We start from the raw sequence: 24,923 nt of genomic DNA, 5'->3' as shown, positions 1-24,923 counted from the left end.
GTCCCACTTTACATTGAGGGAGGCTGTGTGGAGAGAGTTTTCTCCCTTAAATTCCTGGGTGTCCACCTCAGTGAAGATCTCACCTGGAAAATCAATACAACCCAGGTGGCCGGAAAGACCCAACAGAGACTGTATTTCCTTAGGGTCTAGTGAAAGAATAAAGTGGAACAATGACTGATGACCTTCTTTTACCGGTCCACAATAGAAAGTGTCCTCACATACTGCATTACAGTGTGGCCTGCTGGCTTGACAGCTGGATAGAAAGACATTACAGAGGGTGGTGAGCCCAGCACAAAACATCGTGGACTGTTCCCTGATACCACTAGATGACCTCGCTGGGGGCTTGCTGTCTTAGAAGAGTGAGGAAAATTCTCAGGAATGACTCACATCAGCACTTCTTCACTCTCCTACCATCGGATAGGAGATATAGAAGCATAGTCAGCTGTACCAACAGATTGAAGAACAGTTTCTACCCATAGACGGTTAGACTCCTGAAAGGAAAATAACTTCATGTCAATATAGTAGGATAGACTTGCGGGGCCAGTGTGTTGTGCAACAAGGTTACATCATGTAATAAGATTGGGACTGGGTTAGGGACTTCTGTCCTCACTGTGAGTTGTGTTGCGGGGGGTGCATGAAGGGAGGCTCAGCCAGTCTCATTGTACACATGTTGTACTCTGACAATAAAGGTAATAATAATAATAATAATAATAATAATAATAATAATAATAATAATAATAATAATAATAATAATAGTAATAATAATAATAATAATAATAGACAATAGAATTACTAACCTTAATTTTCCCATCCTAACTTTCCCAACACTTCTTGAGGTTGCCAGATTGGGGCTAGGTTGCATTACTAGAAGTGTTGACTCTACCCACATGGAGTCTTGTTGTATGGTTTTGACCAGTGCTTGTGTTGAAATGCTATTTTTTTGTACTACAGTGATCTCTGGAAGAATCAGCGTACACAACTGGAACAAGCTGTAGTAATCATCCTCATCCTGGCCTTCACTCATCAACTTCATCTTCATCTTCATGGTCATCCTCATCTTCAGTTTCTTATTTGCATTCTGTATAAGGTAGTCCTCCTTGATCCTATCTATGCCAGTTGTGCTGCTCTCAAATCACAATTTTCACCAGCTTGAGTCATGCTCTTGCCAAACTTTGTATAGGGATCAGTATAGATTTTACAAATAGGCTCAGCTTATAGTTAAAATATTCAGGTGGTGGTCATGTCCCCATGAAGCACATGAAGTCATGCCAACATATTCCAGTGTTCATAAAAAGGTTGAATCTTTTCGTTCAGTTCTTTTGTTCAATAATAAAAACAAAAAATAGCATTTTGTCTAAGCATGAAATGTTAGGAAACCCCCAGCTATGGTTACAGGTTCTCCACATTACAGGTAGTCCTTTAGTTCATTTAGTAACCGTTCAAAGTTACAACAGCGGTGAAAAATGTAACTTGTAACTGTTTTTCACAGGGATGACCTTTGCCGTATCCCCATGATCCTATGATCCAAATTCAAATGCCTGGCAACTGGTTCATATTTATGACATTTGCAATATCCCATGGTCATGAGATCACCTTTTATGACTTTCTAACAAAGTCAATGGGGAAGCCAGATTCATTTAACAACAGGGGTTACTAACTTATCAATTGCAGTGATTTACAACTATGGAAAGAAAAGTCATAGAATGGGGCAAAACTCACTTAAAAATGTCTCACTTAACAACAGAAGGTTTGGGCTCAATTGTGGTCATAGGTCAGGGACTACCTCTATACCAATGAAAAGAATTGTGTTGTTGCTAGTGGCCAAAAGTGTCTTATGTTTCCTGTATTCATGAAATCCAAAGTTCTACCATCTCTCCAACTGCTGCCTCCAGGTAGTCTTTGGAGCTGATCATTCCAAAGTGCTTTTTCAAGGGACAACTGGACTTTCTTGTTTTATTATTTGAAGATGTTTCACTTCTCATCCAAGAAGCTTCTTCAGCTCTGACTGGATGATGGGGAATGGAAGGATTTATGCTCTTTGCAGACAGCTGGTCATTTGCATCCTTTTGAGAGAGTCATTGAGGCCACTTGGAGGTTTATTTATGACCTCAGAGTCACCTGAGTAGTTCAATACACCTATTTTGCCCCACACCCATTTGCACTACTCAGGTGACTCTGAGGACTCAGACAAACCTCCAAGCGGCCCTAAAGACCCTCCAAAAAGATGCAAATGACCAGCGGTTAGCAAGGAGTATAAATCCTTCCATTCCTCACCATCCAGTCAGAGCTGGAGAAATTTCTTGGATGAGAAGCGAAACGTCTTCGAAGAAAAACCAGAAAGTCCAGCCGCCTCTTGAAAAAGTACTTTTGAGACAACCATAACCTGAATGACTGAGAATCTCCATAGACATTTAGAGCTGAGGTAGCTCATTTGTTTTTACTGCCCCAATAAACTATCAGAGGTTTGGACAAATAGTTGCTCTTTTGCATTATTTTCATCATGCAGTAAACCTGTTGCTTTATCGGACAAAGTTGTCTTCCAGTAATTCCAGGATTTCTCACGGGTGGCTGAAGTAAATCCTCTTACTTCGTTTTATCTGATTTATGTTGTGGCATCAGCCAGGAATTTCAATGAAGGTTCGGCTGCAGAAGTTTCAACTGAAGCTCACTAAAATTGAGCCGTACAGTAATTTATCCATAAAAAGGATTGCGTAGTGCCAGTGAAGAGGTATATAAGAACAAATTGAAGGAGCAGCTGCTAAATCAGACATGGGAACCAATCTCCTTTCTTTCATGTTTACCTGCCTTTTTAGGACCCATACGCTTTTGTGACAATTTGAGAAAAGTCAGATTCAAGTGGTGAATAAGACCAAAGGGAGAAATATTTAAAAGGCATATTTTCTTCTCCCTCCGCCCTTACATATTGTCTCTTCTCTTTCTTCTTTTCCCACTATTTCTCCCTTTATTAATTTCTCTCTAGCTCTTCCTTTTTGTCTTCCTTTCTTTTCCTTTCCTCTCCTCTCCTTTCCTTTCCCTCCCTCCCCTCCCCTTCCTTCCTTCCTTCCTTCCTTCCTTCCTTCCTTCCTTCCTTCCTTCCCCCTCCTTCCCTCCCTCCCTCCCTTCCTCTCTCTCTGACATGGTTTCTACCTCTTGCTAATATTAATTCAAAGGCAATTTTCAACACAGAATGAAAAAAAGCAATAAAATACTCCCCCAAAGACGTTTAAATTCAATAAATAAATAAAACAGTACTGATTCAGGTAAACCATACTTGAAGGTATAATTTCCAGTGCTTTAAGCGTGGCCTTCTTCCAGTGAAATAAAGAAAAAACATCTTCAACCAGTAACTGAATGGTGGCCAGATGGGCTGGACATTCTGCAAATTGTAATTTCTATACATCTAAAAGCTGTTAAGTCTGGAGAAGACTAATCTGGACAAGGAAGAGTGTATACTTTTGGAGAGACAATTCCATAACTAAAATGCTCCACAAGAAAAAGGTAATTTCCATTTGCTGAATAATCTTGATGTTCAGACAGGTTATTATTACAGGAGGACACAGCCCTTAAGAGTAACTTGCAAAACAAGCAAAACATTTTAGTACAAAACCAAAACTTTGAATATGACTCTAAAATGAATCAATAACCAATGGTTTTATGTTAAAAATAGGGGGCACGACTTCGAAGGAAGTATAATGTTGGTCATTCATCAAACCGCACTAGTTAAAATGGGAAAAATTAGCCTGGAAATGAAATATCTGCAAGGAGGAAAAAAAAAAAAAAGGTTGCCAAGAACCCAACAATTCAACCTGAGCTACACATATTCTCCACTACTATAAGTTTAAGTTTCCAAAGAGGTTTTCAAGAGCAGCTTAATCTGCAAATTTATAATATTCCACAACAAATTATCTGTCAGATTATTTCACATAGATTTGTGAGATAGTCTAACAGATAATTTGTGAGTTATAGAAACATGAGTTTCATATTAGGAAAAAGAGAACCTAACCCAAACCAAAAGACATACGTAATCATTCCTAAAACAGACTTTTTGTAAGAATACACCAGGGTACCATAGCAGAGGTGGTATTCAGCAGGTTCCGACCAGTCCTGGAGAACCAGTAGCAGAAATTTTGAGTAGAAAGGAGAACCAGCAAATCCCACCTCTGACTGGCCCCGCCCCCATCTATTCTCTGCCTCCCATTGAGTCCCAGCTGATCAGCTGGGTCTTCTTTGGTTGCCCTGCAAAGGAGAACGGAGCTGGAAAACAGGTTAGTGGGATGGGGAGGGAATGGGGATTTTGCAATATCCTTCCCCTGCCATGCCTACCAAGCCACGGCCACAGAACCAGTAGTAAAAAAATTTGAATTCCACCACTGTACCATAGACATCTCAAAATGGCTTCAATCGATTCCATAGCAAAGGTTCAGCATTTCATTAAATGGTATAATGGGCCCAGATTCCAATAATAATAATAATAACAACAACAACAACAACACTAACCAGATCAAAATTTCAAACAAACCCCATAATCATGTAGGCAATTACACAAAAATGTTGAGTGACCCTAGAATTAAACTCTTGCAAAATATTAAATTGTACAATCATAATGCTCAATCCTATGAGAAATCATAATCAGCATTCTGAGAACCATCCAGAATTAATAAATTAATGAATCCAATCTTATGAATTAGCCCCGGTGCCTTACAAGAATACTCTTTTAGCCTTCATTTCAGATCATTAATTGAATTCATTCTAGGTTTGTTGCCTTAGTTGTAGAATAATTGCTGAGAAGTATGAGACCTCAGCAGGTATGCATGGCTGACACAGGTTCCAAACAATTTTAGACAGGTCCACGTTTTCAGTCTGATGCTTTCCACCTGATACCTCTGGATGATCTAATTTGGCTGGCGACTCTTCCTTTGAATTGCAATACGAGCTGCTATCCAGGATAAGACGCCAAAACTCAGCTCACTTCCAATGTGGACATAAACAATTTAAACCTGAAGGAACCCTAAGTGTTGCATGCACTTAGGGTTGCATGCACAGAAGGTGTCTTCTGTGCCTTCTTTGCCTTCTCCGCAGCCCTTGTTAACTTCAGATCCCCTGGTTATTGCCAAGAATATATTCCAACAATTCCCTTTCATGTTTCAAAGGAGCCTTCTTTAACACAAAAACATTTCCCCCCCTCCCTTTTTTTTAAAATCTCTGCAGTGATGGCTGGGCCGACAGGTATGATGTGACAGATGGCTACCAGCGTGAAGCTGCTGGTGGAATAACAATCAAACTCCAGTCTCCTGGTGTGAAATGGTTTGATGATTATTACCTGAAGCTTCAGCCAGAAACCAACCAGCGAAATCCATGGTTTCAGGAATTTTGGCAGCACCGGTTCCAGTGCCGACTGAAGGGGTCCCCTCAAGAGAACCCCAAATTCAACAAGACCTGCACCAGTAAGTTTTCTGACTCTTACAGCTTTATGTAATTGAAAGCCAAGTGTTGTCCAATTGTTGTCCAAATGGTTCAGATATCCAGGTCTAGTTTATTATTTCTAATTTATATTAGAAAAAGATGTCATCTTGCAGCATTCAATCTGAGTCCGTCATCAGGAACAGAGCTTTAGTCTTCCAAGCTTTTGGACTTGTGCTGGAGCCAGAGGTGGGCTGCTGACAGTTTGGACCGGTTCGCCCGTACTGGTAGTTGAGACCATCCTATCCCATCCTATGTACCTCACTCTCTGGCTCGCTCGCTCGCTCACTCGCCCTGCCCACCCAGCCCAGCTGATTTCTGCACCTCATCCTCTCTACTGAGCACAGCTGCCCGAGAAGGTGTGCTGGAAGCCACATTCACAAAATTGCTTTTTGTTTGAATCTGCGTTCAAGCCACGCACTCTCACATTTTTGGTTCTGCACTAGGCCAACTGGTTATTAAATTATGTGAAGCCCACCTCTGGCTGCATCCCATCCTCAGGGAACTGGGCTGTTCTGTGTGTAGTATTTATGTGGTATGATGACCTGGAGCATGCCACGAAGGCAATACAGTGAGATAATCAGTAGGAATCCCTATATTAGCTCCCACTTTGCCCCCAATGTCCTGGTTACCTTCTGGCTAGAGAAAAACTCTCCCAGGAACAGCCTTTGGCTGCGGAGAATCAAGTCCAAAACATGGTCAACAAAAACTGTAACTATAAGTCCAATCAAGGCAAAATAAGGCAATTAGTCTGACAGGGCAGGATCAAGAATTCCCAGATGAGAAGGCATGGCAATAACTCAACACATTTGGGAAGACACCAGGAACACAGATGAGCGAAGTCAACACAAGATAAACTCACATTTGCTCCCAGAAGCTGCAACACACAGCATGCATTTCTTTTAAACTCTCATTCGCAGGTGTGGCTAATGAAGGGAATCAGGGCCCTTTCCTCCCCCATAAGCCATGCAACCCACATTGTTCTCTTTTCCATTACTCCCTGCGTGTCCTAGGATGAAAAGGGGGTGGGCCTGGGTCTTCCTCTGAACTCCCTCTCCCTTGTTCTTCCTCCCGCCTGCTCTGCCCAGCTGGACTTTGTCCTTCCCCAGTCTTCTTTTGTTGCCCTGCACAGGAGAACGGAGCTGGAAAGTAGGTTAGTGGGATGGGGAGGGAATGGGGATTTTGCAGTATCTTTCCCTTGGAGTGGAGTGAGAATGGAGATTTTACAGTATCATTCCCCTGCCATGCCCACCAAGCTATGCCCATCAAGCCACACGCACCAAGTCATGTCACCAAACCATGCCCACTAAGCCACACCCACCAAGCCATGCCCACCAAGCCACGCCCACAGAACCGGTAGTAAAAAAATTTGAATCCTACCTCTGGTTCATTTCCTAAGCCAAATGAAGGTGTGCTCATGGAAAATACACAAAATCTGTAGAATTGTACTTGTTTTTAAACCTACATATTCTGTAGAGCATTTGTGATAAATGCAGTGTCAGATTATATTGCATTACTGGACAACCTGTGACCCACTGGATCTTCCTTTCAGAGATATTTCTTTACCTAAACAGAAAAATAGAATGAACACTTTATTAAAGAAGAAGGATGTGTAGCAAAAGAAATATAGATGTTTCTCATTTAACAGAGGACATCTTTGATGACAGTATTTGTGGTTGATGTGCCATTTTTTAAGGAATGCTATATTGTTTTCATTTCTTTTTTCCTTGGCTTAAAGCAACATACAGCATAGCTAACTATGCTGGGATATCAGTTTCTCCAGAGAAATCAGCACATTTTCCATGGGTTGTGCTTCATGTATAGTGAGAACAAATATTACTTTACTGTATTTTAAACTGTTTGTTTTAAGCCACCCAGAATCACTTGACTGAATTCAGTGGCAATAAAAATTGAATGGATGAATGAATGAATGTGTCTGCTGAAGAGGAACAACTTCATTTTCTGATAAATTGAGCGTAATTCTTGGAATTGTGACAATATAATTTTTTTTAACACACCGACGTTTGAATCTCACACAATGAGATTCTTTTGGAGTTCTTCTCATATGTGTGCTATTGAAAAGTCTTGGAAGATTCAAGTTCCTCATTAAAATAATGGGAGAACCTATCTTCAATTCCGGGTCATGTGGTGACAATCCAGAAAATTCAATTCAATCAAGGAAGCGTTTTGAAAAATGAGTAATGTTAGCCCCTCCACATCATTTCATTGATGGAAAAGTAGTCAAGAAAACACAGTTTTTTTAAATTTAAATTGTACACATAATTTCATTTTTAATATGGGTATTAATACCATAACTGGCAAGATTTTGACCAGATTCTCAGGTTGCCATTCAGTTGCTAACTATTGTTTCATTCCTTCTTCATTGTTTTTTTCAATAAACATTTTATATTTGGATCATAAAGAACTTCTTTAGAAATATATTTATGCATGGGCAACCCGGTATAAAATGGACGTCTTGAGGCAATGTCAAAGCATCAACCATTGCGTTTCACAATTCCTAACAGAATTATGGAGTCATAAAATTCAGTGGAAGGATTTTAAAAATGCCATAAATCTCGTGTGTTTGTCTTATCTTGTAAAATTTCAAGAGAGAATGTGTGAGGTTTCCAGCATCCTCATCTTAGATGAGAGCATTTGGAGAATTGCAAGATTTTGGTAGAGATAGTTTTAAGTAAGGAGGCAGGGAGGCAGGTGGAACAGGGAAGGGGGAAGGGGAGGGGGGAAGAGGGGAGGGCAGAAAGGAAGAGGAGAGGAGAGGAGAAAGGAAAGGAAGGAGAAGGAGAAGGAAGGAGGAAGGAAGGAAGGAAGGAAGGAAGGAAGGAAGGAAGGAAGGAAGGAAGGAAGGAAGGAGAGAGGGCAAGGGAAAAAAGGAAGGAGAGAACAGGAGAGGAGATAGGAGAGGAGAAGAGAGGAGAGGAGAGGAGAGGAAAGGAAAGGAAAGGAAAGGAAAGGAAAGGAAAGGAAAGGAAAGGAAAGGAAAGGAAAGGAAAGGAAAGGAAAGGAAAGGAAAGGAGATAGACTTAATGTTTGGCATACTTAAGAGTATTGACCCTTTGAAATAATTAAATTAGAAGCAGGATATCCATATAGCACAAGGGGCAAACTTTGATCAAATCCTAAGCCATTAATTCTTTAATCTATGTTTCGTTCCTTGTTATTCAATTGGCATAGGCTGACTTAAAAAAAAATACACAGAAGTGAAGTCCCAATAAACCTTGCCCAGTTTTTATCAGGTAATTTTGGTGAACTCCCTTAATCCAAGATTTGTCTACAGAGAACATAATCAACAAGGAACTAGCCAAGTAAGACAGCTCAAACCCTAACAGATCGAGATTTCTCCTACCTTTGAAAGGAATCTAAAAGAATGCTATTTATCCTCCAACAGGCTGATTATTATGATTATACATGTCAGAGTTGCTGGAGCGACTCCAATTGCGGTTAAATGACTAGTGTAATTAATTGCACAGTGCATGCACACTTAATTTTGAGGATGAATACTTTGCGAAAGTTTTGCATATTGCAACATCATCTGCTGCTCAGCGTTTCACTTAATTTCAATTAAGATGCATTTTGTGGGCCATCCTTTTTCAAAGCTATTGTGCTTATTATTATTAATTAGAAAGAGACACTAGTTGAGTAAGATAGTGCGTCTGTTTCCTTTGCATCCCGGTCTTGTTGGTGCTTTTTACTACTATGTAAGTATTTATGTCTTTATGTGTGTATATATATATATATTCTTAAGTTTTCGCGGGTGTTTATATGTAAGGGTATTCAGCTTTGTTCGGGTATTTTCCCACGTCATTATAGTTGTGCTTTTAAAGTTGTAGTGACATTTCGGCCAAATCTCATCTGCCATCATCAGGCTTCTGTATAGCGGTTGTCTGTGAGTCAGACTTTCACAGCCGTTTCTGTTTTAAATTTGGTGCTAGCCTACTGCTGTGCCAGAATGGTTTTTTCTTCATCCTGATTGGTTGGAAGTCTGGGTCTGCGTTTATTGGTCTTGGAGTTTGCTGTGTTCTGCTTGATTGGTGTTTCTAATATCTTCTGTCTGTTTTGTAGCTTTTTTTGTCTTGATTGGCTGGCAACATTGTGTTTCCTGTATTGGAGGCTTTTAGTGTGGCTTGGCTCCGAGTAAGTGGATGGCTATCATTTATTAGAAAGCTAGGTTTCATCTGGGTGCCTGGTTGGGGTGTGTTTGAGCTGGAGGTATCGGGGGGGGGTCTGTTTGTGCCCAGATGTTTGCCTGGCTTGTGGTGTGAAGATTTTTTTGTTTGTGAGTGCAGGCTTCCAAATAATTGACTGTCTGGTGGAGTCATCTCTTCTATTCATGCTTTCAGGTCTTTTTTCAATCTCTATGGCTTCTCTGATAATCTGATAATTCTGTAGCTAGGGTTTTCTATAGTGGCTAGGGTTTTGGTGCCATTGAAGTTGATGCTATGACCTGTTGCTTTCATGTGTTGGACTAGTGAGGAAGTGTGTTCCAGCTTTTTTACTGCATTTTTGTGTTCATCCAGGCGGGTACTTATTCTTCTATTGGTCTGTATGTGGTAGGGCATGATGTGGTAGGGCATGATGCACAGGAACTTCATATATGCCTTGGTTTTCCAGGTCAATTTTATCTTTGGGGTTTCTTAGGATGGCTGCTGTTTTTCTGTCTGTTTTGAAGGCCGTCTTGATGTGATGCCTGTGTAGTATCTTACTGATTTTGTCTGTAGTACCTCTTATGTAGGGCAGGACAGCTGTTCATCTTCTAAGTCTCCATTACGTCTCAGTGTGTTTTTTCCAAAAGCAATTGGACTTTCTTGGGGTAATTTTTGTTCCCCCTTGAATGAGAAGCAAATGAAAACATTTTGCTTCTTATCCAAGAAGCTTCTTCAGTTCTGAAGTTCAGTCTCCGTTCAGAATTGAAGAAGCTTCTCGGATGAGAAGTGAAATGTTTTCAGGGGTGAGAAAAAACAAGGAAGTTCAATTGCCTTTTGGGGAAAAAAAAACACTTTAAGGACAGCCCTGGACTGCTGGATGGTTGAGAATCTCCATAGACCTCTGAGAAAAAGTTTGGTCTTTAAGGCCTTAAAAACCTGGCTGGATTTCTGATCTTCAGCAATAGGCATTTTTAAAGTTATTTAGCCAAGGAATAAAAAGATGTTTTGTGGCATGGAATGCAGGAATAGGATCAAATGTCACCACCATAAGGGGGTTTCATATGCTACTCTTCTTGCCTCTTACAATTTCCTCTACTTCCACTCTCATCCATGAAGGAGGAACAATTATACAATAATAGATGGTTAGCAGAGGGGTTGGTGAAAATTGGTGTAATGTTTGAGCTAACCTGTTGACTGTTTCTCCCTCTCTATTTTTCTACATATATATTATGATAGACTTTTTCATCTGGAATACTTCTTTATTTAATACAGTATATTTGTCAAATAAGAACGGGAAAGCTTATAATTATCTATAGGCCTGTCATGTAAAGGGAGGAGAAGCTACCAGGTTATTATAAAAAAAAAATATTTCAGCAACCAGCCAGGGTGGATTCTTTATATTCAATTTAGATGTTTTTGACATTTGGTGGGTGGGTGTGTCTTTCATCCCTTTCTTTTGTACACACACACAAAAACATTTTTCCCTCTATTGTTACTGTTCAGTGTTAGTTACCACACACAAAACAATCCAAAGCACACAGAGCAGTTCCTTGAATATTCACAACATTCATAACTTCTGGAGGCAAGTTGTTCCACTGTTCCATTGTTCTCACTGTCAGGAAATACCTCCTTAGTTCTAAGTTGTTTCTCTCCTTGATTAGTTTCCACCCATTGCTTCTTGTCCTGCCCTCAGGTGCTTTGGAGAATAGCTTGACTCCTTCTTCTTTGGGGCAGCCCCTGAGATATTGGAAGTCCTTCTTTTCATCAAACTAGACATACCCAATTCCTGCAACCGTTCTTTATATGTTTTAGCTTCCAGTCCCCTAATCATCTTGGTTGCTGAGGATGAGCTCCAGCATGAGTCCAAAAGTTCAGAAGACAAAACCTCTGGACCTCTGGTGACCACATCACAAAATCTCCAGAACCTGTAAGGCCTACAAACTTGAAATCTAGCACGTATGTTCCTCTTGGCTTCTAGATGCTCACTAAGAAAGGGTTTTTTGAAATGAACATCACAGCATTAGTATTTCCTATATTATTATTAACACGCTCTGATGCTAAGGAGTTCTACTCCCCCTCTCCACCTGAAAAGAAATCTGTTCCAAATGCAAAACACAACCAGAGGAGAGGAGTTTCAGTTTCACCACTCCAAGCAACTTTAGTACAGAACAGTTGAGCTAAGCCATGCCCAGGCTCCTTGCTGTCTCCTTCTTGCTCACACCTTCAGGGGACAACTCAACTTCTTGTTTTTGTAAACAGTAAAAAGGAAAAACCTGGCGGGACAAGTGCATTGCACAACATAGGAGATCAAATCCAACAGGACAAGATTCAGTGGTCCATCTGAATTTGAAAGATAAAGCTCCTTCTTTTGTAGACAGCAAAGTCCACATTTTGGATAGAAAGGGAAGAAGGGTCAAAAAAAGAAAGAAGGGCCAAAAAAGGCTATTTATTTTAACATTGAGCAGCCCTCTCTTAACAGAGGGAGATAGATAACACACCACCCACCTCCAGTCTACAACACAGCAATTCCAAGAAGGTTCCACAACCAATTGCCCTCTGATTCAGGTGGCCCTGAGGGCAAGAGAGGGCTAACCAACCAGATGACTGCAAAGAAATACAATCCTTCCATCCCATACCCCAATCCAAGCAGAACCCATCCATCCTTCCCCTCACCATCCAATCTCAACTGTCAGTACCTATCCTTCCATCCCCCTGTGATCCCAACAGATGAAGTTTCATGGATGAGAAATGAAACATTGGTTCTTCATCCTCAAGGAAAAACAAAGCCCCAATGCCTTTTGAAAAAGCACCTTTGAGACAACTATGACCTATAACAACTATGAGCCACAGTGGCACAAGGGTTAGAGTGCTGTACTGCAGGCTACTTCTGCTGCCTGCTGGCTGCCTGCAGTTTGGCAGTTCGTATCTCACCAGGCTCAAAGTTGACTCAGCCTTCCATCAGCAGTGGGTGTTCTGACCCAGGCTTTGTAAATCGTAATTATTCACAAACTTGTTTTAAAGGTAAAGCCTATTTTATTGAAACACGGGGAATTGCTTTCATTCCCAGCCAGAATTAATCTTAAACAGTCACCCAAGATAAGCACACACCTTTCAGTTCTGTGGAATGCTTCCAAAAACAGAAGTATCAAATGAACTATAAAAGAAACCAACCGAAGTACAAGAAAAAAACCAACCAAAGTACACAGAGCTTCCAGGAGGACTTGGACCTGATTGAACTACTTTGCTTCCTGCAGAGGTTCCATCATTTAGGTCTGACTTTTATCCCTTATGGGAGTGGCCATCACCTCCCAGCCTTACTCCTGAGTCGCCCCTTTTGTTTCAGCTGCTCTCGCCTTCTAGCAGCTCTGCGCACACGCGCACTGGGAACAGGCTCCCCTGGGTCCTCTGCCTCGCTGCTGCCAGACTCCAAAGGCTCCGAAGGCAGCACCCCATTCCCAGATGGTCCTGGCCCCATCCCTGCATCAGACACAGGACCCTTGTCTGAGTCCTCTTCAGACTCCCTGATTGGTTTCCTTTCTTCCTCACTGCCCAATTCCACTGCTGGCTGCTGGCAAACCACAACCCTGGGATCCTACCTGTTCCACTACCGGTTAAGTGATCGCGCATGCGCACACAGCTTTCCCCACACCAGCTGAGGCCTGCAGCGCCAATCAGCTGAGAACATAAATAAGAGATGTTTCTGCACTGGGGCAGGTGGGAGGGCCAATCCTGCACTTTTCTCTTCTTTCTTGTTTCAGCTGAACTTCGGATGGCTTTTTTTTTTTTTTAACTACCAGTTCAGTCCAACCGGTCCAAACCGGTAACCTACCACCCACTGCCTTCCATCCTTCCAAGGTGGGTAAAATAAGGAATCAAATTGTTGGGGGCAAGAGGCTGATTCTGTAAACCACTTAGAGAGGGCTGTAAAGCACTGTAAAGTGGTATATAACTCTAACTGCTATTGCTATGACCTGGATGATTGAGAGTCTCCACCAACTGCCGGGAAGAGGTATCCCTAACTTGGTGATTCTGTATTTTTTTTAAAAAAAAAAGATTGCTGAGTGATGGACAGGAAATAGGATCCTTGCTGCATTTCATCCCACCACTTCAGCTCCAGAAGGAGTACAGTGGCCTGAAACATTGCAATATTTGGAAAGCTTCTACAGAAATGGAAATAATCCCGATTTAAATTGCCAGATTTTACACCGATGCCATGGCGACTGCTTTCTGCTCAAGCTGGTTTCTCATTTACAGAGCAACCGCAAATACACACACAGTCACTGACAATGAGTGAGTCTGAAAAAAGTATGCAGCAAAGCCATTCTCTGCCGTCTTTCACAAAATGCACCAATAATGGGCCTCCTTCTTCCTCTACCCACACCTCTTCTGTTCTTTTCTTCAAAAGCTGGTCAGGTGAACAATATGCCCTTCTGCAAACAGCTCTGAACAGGACAAAGGCTCTGTGTGCTGCAGAAATTTCGCCTTTCCCCAGAATAAAAGAGCGAGGCAGATCCCGTGTGAATTTACCCAAACTGAAAGCAAACATTCAAACAATAGTTTCAGTGCCTCCCTTGTCATGCACCTCGCTGTTTCCAGTTTCCTCAAATGACTTTCTCTCTCTTTCTCTCTCTCTTCTTGGGACTGTACAGTGGCAGAGTCCTTAACTGCCTAAGCGGATGATGCCTTCTAAACTTGTGAAAAAGGCTGCGTTGAATTACAGGATTCATATAGAATTACCTTTTGTGAGATCTGATGATGACTTCAAATGGGATGGTTTTCAAAAAAAAAAAAGAGAGAGATACTGTATGTTATCTTTGTTAGCCGTAAAAGGAAACCAGGATGCCAAAGAACATCAAAGCTGGCACCAGCCAGAGCATAGAACAATTCAAAGAAGTAGTGTAAGATTGGAAGATAATAGGATAACAGTTGGAAGGGACCTTGGAGGTCTTCTAGTCCAACCCACTATACAAGCAGGAGACCCTATACCAGGGATGTCAAATTCATGGCCCACAGGCCAGATGTGTCATGCGCTGGTGTTGTAGTTAGCCGGCAGCAGGTGCAGACGGCTGAGGAGAGTGAGGACTCAGATGAGGGGGCAGGACCATTAGGGAGTGGACTTCTGCCTTCAGAGATTGTGAGGGCTGGCAGCAGTGATGAGGAGGCTCCCGAGGGTTGCTCGCAGGAAAGAGCAGCTGCAGCAGCATGGGCGACTCAGGAATATGGCTGGTAATGGCCCCTCCTTCAAGAAGATAAAAGCCAGCTGTGAAACTAACCTTCTTTGCAGAAGGCAAAGACGTTTTGGAACTACAGCCTCATGGACATTCCAGTATCCTGAGTTTGTATTTGAAGATTCTTATTTTGCAAATTATTTCTTGTCTGTTATCTTTTGGCAAGTCTCGCACAGTTTGTCAAGGCTTGTGCTTATCACAGCTAATTATTTTGTAAAAGCATTACAAGGTTTCTGTTCTTTTTGAATTGCATTTGATTTGTCGGAAAAGGACATGAGTCAGAACAGTTGGCCATGCCCACCCCCAGTTTAGCAAAGTGGGGGAAAGTCAACAATACATCCCGTGATGACAACATGATGCCACAAGTTTGACATCCCTGCCCTATACCATTCCAGACAAGTGACTGTCCTGTCTCTTCTTGAAAACCTCCAGCAATGGAGCACCCACAACTTCTGGTGGCAAGCTGTTCTCACTGTTAAGAAGTTTCTCCTTAGTTCTAGGTTGCTTCTCTCCTTGATTAGTTCCCATCCATTGTTTATTATCTTGCCTTCTGGTGCTTTGGAGAATAGCTTGACTCCCTCTTCTTTGGGGCAGCCCCTCAAATATTGGAACACTGCTATCATGTTACTCCTGGGCCTTGTTTTCACTAGACTAGATAAACCCAATTCCCGAGAGACCTTTCCCACAGAATCACCAAAAGTCAGACACAACTGAACGGGTATATTTATGGAGAACAGGGCTATCAAGAGTTATTAGTATTGAAGACTCAATCTGGGCTGGCCAAGATCATCTGCAGAAGGACACTAGTGGGATAATCATCTCAAAAGCGGTCAGGAAGCTGTCAGGAGATCACAAAGTTTGGTCCTTAATGACTGCACTGCTTAATTATGAATTATCTGGTCCCTATTGTGGTCATAAGTTAAGGACTACGTGTAAAATGTAGGAGTTCCTAAAACAGTTAAGACACCTGAAGATCCCAAACTCTGGAAGGCAAATAGTTCAGAAGGCAACATCATCACCCTTATTCAAGTTGATGGGTTTTATATGTCAAATCTGGTCATTCATCCATTCCCAGTTCTTGAATGAACCCATGAAGTGGACCTATCTATTCCAGTTCAAAACCAAACTTTAGCAGTCTTTGTGCTGTTCCACTCACGCACCCACAGTGTGAGAAACAAGAAAGAATCTCAAAGGTGCTTTTTTTCACAAGGCTAAAACAGATTAACAGAGGTGGAAGGGACCTTGTAGGTCATCTAGTCCAACCCCCGCCAAAGCAGGAGACCCTACACCATTTCTAACAGATGGCAGTCCAGTCTCATCTTGAAAGCTTCCAGTGATGAAGCTCCCATGTTTTCTGAAGACAACTTCTGTTCCATGGGTTGTTTGCTCTTACTTGCAGAAAATTTCTACCTATTTCTAAGTTGAATCTCTCCATGATCAGTTCCGATCCATTATTCCTTGTCTGGCCTTTTGGTGCTTTGGAGAATAGCTCGACCCACTTCATCTCTGTGGCAGCCCCTCAAATATTGGCACACTGCTATCATGTCTCCCCCGGTCCTTCTTTTCACTAGATTAGCCATGCACAGTTCCCGTAATCATTCTTCATATGTTTTAATTTCCAGTCCCCTAATCATCCTGGAGACTCTTTCTAGAGTCTCAATATCTTTTTTATAGTGTGGTGACCAAAAGGCAAATGGACTTTGTTTTTTCCTAGAAGATGTTTCGCTTCTCATCCAAGAAACTTCTTCATGTTTTGGCTCACTCACGTTAGAAAATATGACTTCACAGAAAGAGTAACAGAAGCTCAAAACCAAAACCACCAGCGGAAAATCATCAGTAACTGAATTTAAAATGCTTGGGATAAACACAGACCCATCATCTGACAAAAAAATTAAAAATAAATAAAATATAAAAATAATAATTAAAAAATAAAATTAAAAAAATAAGAAAATAAGAAAACAAAAAATAAACAAATTTAAGGGGCAGACTTGATGGATAACTTATTTTCTATGCTTCTTTAAGTCCATTTAATGCCTTATTTGGTTTCACCAAATGTCCCTGACTGCTAGCATTTAAGATTTGTGGCCTCTACTTCCAGGATCAGCAAACAAACGTTAAGATTAGTAACTGCTGAATGCTTGATTCTTTCATTTCTCCTTTTAAAAGCATCTAAATGGGGAATTATCACTCCATCTGTTGGCAGCAAATTCACACTTCTGGGTTGTATGAAAGAATTGTTTAAAAGTAATTAATTTATTTTGTCAATTCATTTGTTTGTATGCAAAACAGTCCGTGTGGGTTTCCATAAGTTTTTATCCATCAAATCAAAGACAGAAAATAGATTAAAACTCCCAATGACATAGCCCATCATCCACCAAGGCCAGGTAGTCCTGGATTAATGACCACAATAGGACCAGAATTTCCAATGCTAAGCAAGGTGGTTGTTAAGTGAGCCATGCCCGATTTTGTGACTTCTTTGCCACTAAGCGAATCAATGCTATTAAGTGAATCCAGCTTTTCCCATTTTTCTTACTGGAAGCCAACTGGAAAAGTCAGGAAGGATCACATGACATAAATACTTACTGGTTGCCAAGTGGCCAAATGATGTTCATGTGACCATGGGAGTGCGGTGATGGTCATAAATGTGAGGACCAGTCCTAAATTTCATTGCCTTTCTAAGTTCAAATGGTCACTAAACAAATGGTTGTAAGTTGAGGACAACCAATACTATCCCGAAGAATTCAGCTGCCACCAACTTCGGGAAAGGGAGTAGTTGCTAACCTGGCCTTCCATGTGGTCCTCATCTTATAACCATTTGTTTATCAGCCATTCAAAGTTACAATAGTGCTGGAAAAAGCGACTTACAACCCATCACACTTACAACCATTGCAGCATCCGCACGGCCACATGATCAAAATTTGGGTACTGGGCAACCGGCAAGGAAATAAACACATTAATGCCAGCATTGTCTCCATCTGTCTGCTGTGCAAAATAGCCAGCTTCTGGTATAGCCCATCAAGAGGGGTGAGGCTGCTTCCTCGTGAGTTATCAGGCTGACCTTCGCTGTTCCTGCCTTTTCTCTGACCTACATGTTCTTGGATCAGGTGCAGAAGGCAGTTCCTCTGTCTCATCGTTGACTGGCTGCAGCTTCATGATTTCCCCACCTGAAGCCTCAGAGTGCCATGCTGTAGCTGTAGCCAAATCCCTCTCAGGTGGCTGCTTGGGAGCGTTGTCCAACTCAGTGGAGGGATTCAAAAAAATGTACTACCGGTTCTGAGGGCGTGGCTTGGTGGGCATAGCATGGCTTGGTGGGCATGGCAGGGGAAGGATACTGTAAAATCCCCATTCCCTCCCCACCCCACTAACCTGCTTTCCAGCTCTGTTCTCCTGTGCAGGGCAACAAAACAAGATCCAACCAATCAGCTGGGACTCAGGAGACAGAGAAGAGATGGGGGCGGGGCCAGTCAGAGGTGGGATTTGCCGGTATTCCGAACTACTCAAAATTTCTGCTACCAGTTCTCCAGAACTGGTCAGAACCTGCTGAATATCACCTCTGGTCCAACTCCACTCCAGATGTGCCTGGAACTGGTTAATCCTTCTCTGAGCTGACATCTGGAGCGGTAATCTGGAGAAGCACGGGGGGGGAGTCATCGTACACTTGCTGATATTCCAGCTGTTCAGACTCTACTGTCAATCACGATTTCTCGAATAAATCAATATTAGCCATATTCATATAATGATGAAACAACAGCTGGGTTCATATTCATTAAATTGAATTAAAATTCAATTTAATGAAAATCAAGCAAATCACCTTACCTTATCCTACTCAAAGCTTAGCTTCAACAGATGTAGAGTGAATCTTTCCCATTTCAAAAAAAACCAAACTTGTTTTGTCTGTCTCTATTGTCTTGGAGGAGACAAATCCATTCAAGGTTTGCAACTTCTCAAGGTAGTACTTAGATTTCTATACCTCTTCACAGTGCTTTACAGCCCTCTCTGAGTGGTTTACAGAGCCAGCCTATTGCCCCCAACAATCTAAGTCCTCGTTTTACTAGCCTTTGAAGGGTGGAAACCTGAGTCAACCTTGAGCCAGTCAGGATCGAACTCCTGGCAGTGAGCAGAGTTAGCCTGCAATACTTCATTCTAACCATTGCTCCATCACAACTCTACAGAACAGCAATGTTGTTATCTCCACGGTGTCTCACCATATATATTATGATGGTCGTAGATCAAGGTGGAGCAGAAATCATAGATATTTAACAAGCCATATTTCTGGACAACAGCAGAAAATACCAATGCAGAAGGAACAAAGCAAGACCCAAAGTGGGATTGTATGGTCTTGGAAGATAATTGAACGTATACCTCTGAGTAATTAGCACCACCAAGCAACAGATACATTCTGCGCATTATAAGATCAAATAATGCAGAATGTACAATAATGAATTCAACAGCAACAGAGGAAATGTATATGTAGGAGGGGAAATAATAAGGCAGGTGTGGTGATAATGATGGAAAATCTCAGGCTGCGCTCTAATGGGAAATCATCCCTCTTTATGAAATCTTAGAAAATACTGTTTGAGCAGCTATCTTTTCAACACCAGTGTCATTTCATAATCAAAACTACTCCAGGGGCAGTGTAATTAGGCCCTACACTGTAGAATGGTAGACAAAAATTAAAAAAAAAACATGTCCATTAACTAGGGCAGGTTGCCCCTAAAACCCAAAGGTTTTCGAATGGATGCTCCTCGCATTTTTAATCAGGTGTCTGAGTGTGCCTTTGTGTAGCAGATGTTGTAATTGCTGTACATTCTGTATAAGCTTTGTGCTCCAATCTGGCATATATATGCACATGTATAGAGATAATATTGCTTACGTACTGCTTTTAGGCTCATTGTAAGTAGAAAAGATAAAATGGTCCAGCAGAAAGGAAGGCTGGGCTTATGATTTGATGTAGGGGTCCAATAAATTTTATTTTATTTTTCATTCTTTTTATAGCAGTGGGTTAGGAGGGAGTTAGTTTTAAATTAAAGCAACTCCAGTTTTTTTTCAATTAAATTACCTTCACCTGGTTAACTGTGGACTGCAAAGAGTCAATATAACCAAGTCAAATGGTTTACAAACTCTATATCCAACTCAACCAAAAAACAATGTGGAACAATTCAAGGGTTCAGTTCTTTATTCGCTTACACACAGTAGACAGAAACTTACCAGAGTAAACTCTTACCACTTGCTACAGCATAACAGAGATTCTAACGAATGATTATCTTTACTTTCTTCCTCTGTCTCCTATCCAGCCCTGGTATATGTTGCCTCTTGTCTTCCAAGAAAGTTTGGAGATTTTAAGTGGAAAAACAAGGCTCCCCATTATACAACTTGCTGTCAGATTATTTCAGCACAGATCATGTCTCCCAAGCGTGGATAGTGACCAAGTCATACCTTCTGGTTTCCCAAAGGTTTAAGAGATATGATAAAGCTTTCCCACTGTCATCCTGGCTCTCTGAAAGTATGAGTATTATACGATTGTATGCTGCAAGAACTATCACAACAGAAACTGGACTCAATAAACGGTTGAGTAGGTGAAATATGCTGTGTTGATAAGGCTAGAATGAATCAATCCTAATTCATGGCAACAATGATTGATGGATTGATACTTGATTGGGTTGGTTGGTTGGTTGATTATGAACCATCAGTTCAGTGACAACTCTTAACAATCACATAAATAAAGGTTCACAGCATATCCAGACTATTTCCCAACCTGGCTTTTCCAATCTTCCAACAGTACACCCACCGTTGATGTAATTAATCCTATCTAGTTTGCTGCTGGCTGTCATCTTCTTCTCTTTCTTTTCACCTTTCTTGACATCATGGACGTCTCAGATAATGTGCCCAGAATTTGATAATTTGATCCATTTGGGTATCAAAGTGACAACTCTGAATTGATTTGTTCTATGATCTGTTTGCTTGATTTCTTGGCTATCGTGGTATTCTCATGAGTTTTGGAGTGCTTGATGTTCTCTGTTCTTGGTTGTTTGCTTGCAGATGTTTCATTACCCAACAAGGTAACATCATCAGCATAAGTGACAGTGGGGTTTGCTGTACATGTATATATCGTAGCTTTCCCTACTATAGTTTTGGTGGGAGCATGGTTTCCTCCTTGGTAACTCCTTGATTAAAGTATTGTTTTCTACCTGATTGTTTGTCTGGTGCTGATCCCTGCTTATCTGACTTTTGGCTGCAAGAGGGGAAATATTCGAGTCTTCGTTTCCTTCCTAGGGCTTTTTGCTGTCTCTTTTAAATGGTTGATAAACTTGTTTACCTCTATGTCTCTGTTGATGGCTGACTTGTCTGAATGCCAAACTTCTGGGAATTGCAAGGTGTTTTTGGATTGGACTTGATTTAAAATACTAATAGTTTCCCAGTTGAAACTATCATTGAGTCTGTCCATTTTTCATGAGATTAAGAATTTTTCATCATTTCTTCTCCCTGTTAATTGGTGTGTGTGTGCGTGTTTTGCTAGTCTTCTGCATGTCTATCCTACATGTTGTAGATGACTTGTATATGTTCTTCTTAGACTACTGGGTCCTTTGGTTTGTTTAATATGTTTCGGAGGATTTTAGATGCTTTGTGTGCCACAAACATGCCAAATGGTTTTACTCATCTGTTGATTGTTTCTGAGATATCTTTAAGATAGGGGAGGGTTACCCCCGTTCATGGATTGTAGCTGATGAATAGCACTGATGATGTTGCCTAGTTTGGATAATGAAATGTCTGCAAGAAAGCCACCAAGCTCAGGGAGCACCAAGGACCCCTCCTTTCAACCCAGAGCTACAAATACTCTGCTTTATTGATAGCATTTCTGTTTTCTGGTAGAAAGAAAAAGAAAGCAAGAATCCTGAACAAAATGGCAGAGGGGGTGCATAGTCCATTATTTCGCTTCTTAGAGACCCTGCTGCTCAGAGCCATCTGTTGGGGATGCTTTAATTTCTGTACTGAGCAGGAGGTAGGGACTCAATTACTTAAATGCCCCCCCCCTTTTAGCTCTAGGCTACTACTGAAGATCACTGGTTGGGTTTTGATGCAAGTAATAGCAGAAACCCAGAGACTGAAACAGCATAGCCCATTACCAGCTGTTTGGTAGGCTGCTGAGAGCCATGGGGGGAAAGAGGACTTCCCGGCAACTTGCTCATAGCTGTTTGTTGGGCTGCCAGAAATCGTGGGAGGAGGAGACCTCAATAGCTACCTTCATGAAGTCCACTGGAAGCCAGGGATTATCTGCCTCTGCTCTGTATCCTTTCAGCCAATGGGAAGTTAGACTTTAAATCCAAGCTGAACTGGAATTTCTTAGAAGGTATTTTTCTGAGAGAGAAAAAAAAAAGATTGAGATGCGTCCATTTTCTCTCTCCCTCTATGCTGTTCTACTTCATTCCCTCACACCTTTCTCCTTCATTTTCCATTTCCAATGAACGCTGCTCTAAACATTTCCTTGTTTTTCTCAGTCAAAATTTCCTCACTTGGGTTCCCCATCTTGACATTTTGCAACTTTGGAACTAACTACTACCCTCCTCTTTCATAGAGAAATGATGGCTTTGGTTTCTATTTTCACAAATGAAATGTTTAAAAAATCTTACACCAGAGAGAGGTGGAGGAGAAGGTGGTGAAGGTGAAGAAGAGGAGGAGGAGGGGAAGAGGTGGAAAAGAGGGTGAGGGGGAAGAGCAGGAAAAAGAAGAGGAGGAAAACAGGGGAAGAGGGAGAGGAGGAGGAAGAGGAGGAGGAAGAAGAGGAAGAAGAAGGAGGAAGAAATCATCATCATCATCATCATCATCCCCTTCTCGTTCTAGGTTCTTAGTCCTGAAGAACCCAAAAGGAAGCTGATCTTGGAAACATGGCAGGAACTGAGAACCATATGATAACAAAGCAAGGATACCTAATTGTCCTGAAGCATTACTGTGAATAGAATTGCATAAGATTATTACATTGGACAATCTAAGGTTATATAAAGTGGGTTTTCTTATTTTCTGGGAGGGGGAGGAAATGACTGTAGGGCATGAATAGTTTCCTTGGCAAAACACCACACACAACAACTTTTCCTTTTCAAATGAATAGTATTCATTAACTTTCAGGGGAAGTAAGAGTAAGAGTAAGAGCTCCATTTGGAATTCGTTATAATGGCTGTTGTCCCTACAAGGACCTTCTGTTCTCAGTGGCTCCCACTGTTTTGAACAGAAAATGGCTTCTCTACCCAACATCTTTCAAGCCACCACACAGAGGGAGGCTTTGCAAACACGTGCTTTGACATTGGCAGGCCACTTCAGCAATCGCACACTATTTCGTCGCCATGGCAATATTTTTGGTGGTAGGGAAATTTCTTGGTTTTTCGCGGCTCACATGCCAGGGAATGTTCTCTTCCAACTGTTCTTTTTAAGCAGGCCTCTTTGTTGAGATGCCAGACCCTTTGCTTGGAGACACTTACTGAAAAAAGAACTGGTAGGTTGACTTCCATGAAAATATAACTACTTGCTGACCCTATGGAAGAATGGAGAGTCAGGCCTGGTGTTAAAGAGAACTGTGGTGTTGACTAAATACAGATACTTTTATTTATTCTAACGTAGGGTTGGGGGCGGAGGGAGGGAGAGGGAGGGAGGGGGTGTCATGCCCTGGTGGAGACTGACTCTGAGGGAGAGGAGGAACAGCTGACAGGGAGTGCATGTGTGGCTCCAGAGGTTGTGGAGGAGGCTGAGGAAGCGCAGAGGCCGGCTGGGCAGTCAGAAGAGGACCCAGGCCCATCCCCTCTCCATCCTAGGGCACACAGAGAGGAGAGGATAAGGGAGAGACGTCGTCTACTCGGGAGAGAGGGCCTTGATCCTCTTCATGGGCTGCAGCTGTGACAACTGGATAAGAGGACAGACATGCGTACTAGCGAGTGCTGGAAACAAAGCATGGAAATATCTCTAGTTTATGGTTCCTCTCTGAGTTTGGTGTCCTCTTCAGTGTGTGTTCTGTTATCTGTGGACATCCTCCAGCCCTTATCTTGCCTGGTTTGTGTTATTTTTTACTCTTTATAATTTAAATGGCATTTCCTCCTTCTTGTAACTGTTTATGTGGGAGTTTTTTGTCTCCAGTCATGGATATTTGGAGCTTGGAAGCAAAGTGAAGGAATAAAAGGGGCTTCACCTGTTTTTTGTGACTGTGTTTATTTGGTATCCCACCCAGGGTCATCACAGAGGGAGGGAGGAAAAACATCCCACAAGCAGACAATCAAGTGTATTTTGTTAAACTGGAATCAGTGGTGATCGTTGTGTGTTCTTTTTTTCCCCACAGGTAATTTGACCTTAGGAACCCAACATGTACAAGATTCCAAGATGGGGTTTGTGATCAATGCAATCTACTCCATGGCTTATGGCCTCCACAACATGCAAATGGCCCTGTGTCCAGGCTATGCAGGTCTTTGTGATGCCATGAAGCCAATTGATGGACGGAAACTCCTGGATTCACTGATGAAGTCCAATTTCACCGGGGTTTCTGGAGATATGATCTCGTTCGATGAGAATGGAGACTCACCAGGACGGTACAGTATATATTTCACCATCTAGAAAACACACAATGCCTTGGCAAGCCTAATCACAGGTTGTCCTCAATTTACAATAGTTCATATAGGGACCTTTCCAAGTTACAACGGCACTGAAAAACTTATGACCATTTGTGATGGTTGCGGCATCCCCATGGTCATGTGATCAAAATCCAGATGCTTGAAAATTCATATTTATGCAGTGTCCCAGGGTCATGCGATCACCTCGTGTGAACCTCTGACAAGCAAACTCAATGGGGAAACCAGATTCACTTAACAACTATGGTACTAACTTAACGATGGCAATGATTCACTTAGCAACTGTTACAAGAAAGGTTGTGAAATGGGGCAAAACCCACTTAACAAATATCTCTTAGCAACAGAAATATTGGCTCAGTTGTGGTTGTAAGTCAAGAACTACCTGTACCCCATTTCGTTAATAAAATAAGATGACATAAATAAGATAATCTTTATTGTCAGTTTTTACTGTGAACACATTGGCACAC

At 41.7% G+C, this 24,923-nt stretch overlaps 1 protein-coding gene across 1 annotated transcript in view; it reads left to right on the top strand.

The window, feature by feature from the left end:
• GRM5 (glutamate metabotropic receptor 5) overlaps nucleotides 1-24,923 on the top strand; it is a 200,905-nt gene that overhangs the window by 158,059 nt on the left and 17,923 nt on the right. The window contains exons 3-4 of the mRNA XM_026706939.2: nucleotides 5,209-5,444; nucleotides 24,171-24,417. Coding sequence (XP_026562724.2) covers nucleotides 5,209-5,444; nucleotides 24,171-24,417 — 483 coding nt within the window. The remainder of the gene's footprint in view (nucleotides 1-5,208; nucleotides 5,445-24,170; nucleotides 24,418-24,923) is intronic.

This window comes from Pseudonaja textilis, chromosome 7 (genome assembly GCF_049901715.1).
Source record: "Pseudonaja textilis isolate UNSWEBS1 chromosome 7, rPseTex1.2, whole genome shotgun sequence".
In the NCBI taxonomy this organism is placed as follows: domain Eukaryota; kingdom Metazoa; phylum Chordata; class Lepidosauria; order Squamata; family Elapidae; genus Pseudonaja; species Pseudonaja textilis.
This window is presented reverse-complemented; position numbering and strand designations above follow the sequence as displayed.